Source organism: Etheostoma spectabile, chromosome 9, assembly GCF_008692095.1.
Source record: "Etheostoma spectabile isolate EspeVRDwgs_2016 chromosome 9, UIUC_Espe_1.0, whole genome shotgun sequence".
Classification (NCBI taxonomy): domain Eukaryota; kingdom Metazoa; phylum Chordata; class Actinopteri; order Perciformes; family Percidae; genus Etheostoma; species Etheostoma spectabile.
The window spans coordinates 28,854,256-28,857,142 of NC_045741.1; the positions used below are offsets into that span (position 1 = coordinate 28,854,256).

Sequence of the window (2,887 nt, forward strand, 5' to 3'; positions counted from 1 at the left end):
CTCTGTTTTAGCTACAGAGTGAGACATCTCACTTCTGTTCCGTCTTTGTCGGGAGTCATGCACAGTGTCTACAGTAGGCAAGGACTACTAGCCAGTCAGAAGCAGAGTATGAGGCCGTGCCATGCCAGCAGCTAGGCGAGCATTATAACGTGTGTTTGGGCTTTTTCGCATTGTAAACCTATAACATGCACAAAAAAGATATATAACACAATATAAAAGCCAAAAAGCACAATATGAGCACTTGAATTAATCATCTTAAAATCATGCATGTCTCTTTTACAAGTTGAGTCTTTAAATAAAAGATCTTACTTGGAAAATCTACAATAAAAATATCTGTAAATAATTAATGAACAGTTTGAATATTGAGGGAAGTGTTAATTGACCTAGCACACTTATAAGCATACAAATTAAACTGTATTACCGTTTAATGTATGCGATATAAATTCACTGTTGTATATTGTTTGGAGTGCTACTTATCCTAGAATAACAAGATATTTTCTAAAAAAAAAAGAATTAAATGGTAATCAGCTATGACTCATCTGTTCCACTGTTTAAGTAATATATTATACATTTATAAGGTTAATAGTTTCATGTATTTGATTGTACCTAATAACCTCTCTGAGATTTTACATGTTTACAGTGCTAAATAAAACAAAACAACTTTTTTTTTAATGTGTCTTTCTTAAAGCTGTTCCAGTTTTTTTGTCCGATGGTTATGATTATACTCAATTGAATTGTTCTGTAGACGTTTTAGAGACTGAAAACGCGTACAAATATAAGTATAATGACCGTAAAGAAACAAACGAGCAAAAAGAGACACCATAAGGAGACGCAAAAAGACAAGAAAGTGATGCAAAAGGTATATAAAGAGCGATAAAAACCACCGCAAAGACACAAAACACAACTACCAAGAAACAAAAATGGGAACAGACGCACAAAATGACTGGAGATTCGTTTTTAGTTGATTTGTGTCTCTTTCAGTCTGGGGGTCTCGCCCTTTATGTAGAAGAGGTCTTTTATATATTTGTATCCTGTTGTCTCATAACATGGCCACTCCCCAGTTGCTGCTTTACTGGTCCTGTCGTATCCTATGGGGAGTGAGGAAGTCAGAGCCAAGACATCAAATATCAACTCTTCATATTCTGCATGAACATAATAGTCTATTGAAAGACTGAAACTCAGGTTTATAATTTCACAATCCACTGCATTCTAATTTTAGGCTCTGGATTTAAATGCCGTTTGTTATAGAGACCCAGAACCATTATGTATCTGTCTTTGAGGATAATTATGATGACTCATCTTTAAATATACAATATTTTTGTAATTTAAATGAAGTGTTCTGTAAAATAAATATGCATACCACATGCAGTTTAACTTTTGTTTTGATTGAATTCATTCCAAAGGGTTTTTATTAACAATGTGAATGGTTGTTATTCCTGAAAGTGAACGTTGTTACATATTGAATGTAAGTTAAAGGCCCAGTCAGTTCAAAATGAATGCGTTGTGTTGACGTGAGCCTGAACTCTGCTGCAAAGAAATACAGGATACTTCGACTGGACTCATTTTGGCTCTGCACTTCTGTTTCATAATGCAAATATCTTTTTTTTGGACTCACTTTCATACTTTGTCCAAAAATAGAAATACAAGGTTTAAATAGCATGTGGTCTTCTGCAGACTATTCATTGTAATGGATGTTTTTGTGTTGTGAGATCATGTGTTGAAACACTCTCTCAGGTGTTACACAGTCCAAGAAAAACCAGTTAGGCTGCAATGTCAGACTACCCTAGATGAACTGTTTACTCTGTTTGTCACTGCATGCAGGCAACGCTATGCACACGGGCTCCCAAATATCCCCAAATACCAGTTTTCTTTTTTCTATGGACAGACTTCATCCAGTGACCTCAGCACGGCCCCGGGGGTTTTTGAGTTGATACTATCTCGGCTATGAAAAGAGAAGACCAGTAAGAATGGAGAACAATTTCGGTGAGTTAACCAAGCCGTAATTTCAAGGATAAATTGGTATCTGGCTGCATAGTTCAGCCTTTTTTGAGATGCATTAACTAAAGCATTAAGTCTTTTTATCCCTAACAAGGACTTGATAGGTTGTGTGAATTGACTTTTTCTAAAGGCATTCTTCTTTATATTATTCAAATAATGTATTGATGAGTGCAACGTGCAGATCTGTTTTGAGGTTGAATCAGCTTGATCCAGTGACCGTGCGCAAAAAGCATTTCCTTCACGTTAATCATTATTAAGATAATAAAGCAAGTCAGAAAGTGCACTGACTCTTCCGAACGTTTCCGTACTGACAAGTTAGTTTCAGCCAGGTAAAACAGCCTTAAGATCACTTGAATCCCTATATTAAACAGCCCCTAAGATCCATGACAAAAACACATCAATGTCACCACTGTCAAATACTCACCAAGTACAATATTTGAAATTTTGAAAACTTGATAATGCATTTGAAAGAAGATTTAGAATGGCAGATTTAGCTAATATGCCACTAGAGGAGAGTGCACTCTTCCCAAATCATTATCAAAGATTTCCTGTGGCTTGTCATCCTTTTCATTTGTAGACCATAAGTCAGTGGACTACTCTCCAAACACACTTCAGTACATGTAAATATCCTCAAACTTTAATACATGCTTGACAAAAAGCTGGATATTATATTCACAACTGGAGGTGACAAAAAACCTGTACACATCTATGAATTGTGTGTGTTTGTTTGTGTGTGTGTTTGTGTATGTGTGTGTGCGTGTGTGCGCTACAGCCTGGTAGAATGCAACTCTGCTTGTTCTTATACAATGTTATTGTTAAATTGTGCATTGTCCCTGTAAAATTACATTAAATCACTATACAGTTGGTGTCTCCACACACACACACACAC

At 35.9% G+C, this 2,887-nt stretch overlaps 1 protein-coding gene across 2 annotated transcripts in view; it reads left to right on the forward strand.

Annotated features, from left to right (window-relative positions):
- Positions 1 to 1,766: 1,766 nt before the first annotated feature.
- Positions 1,767 to 2,887, forward strand: part of LOC116695604 (GTPase IMAP family member 8) — a 40,408-nt gene continuing 39,287 nt past the window's right edge. For both annotated transcript variants that reach the window (XM_032525993.1, XM_032525994.1), the window contains exon 1: positions 1,767 to 1,983. In XM_032525993.1, the coding sequence (XP_032381884.1) occupies positions 1,968 to 1,983 (16 nt within the window). In that variant the 5' untranslated portion in view covers positions 1,767 to 1,967. The remainder of the gene's footprint in view (positions 1,984 to 2,887) is intronic.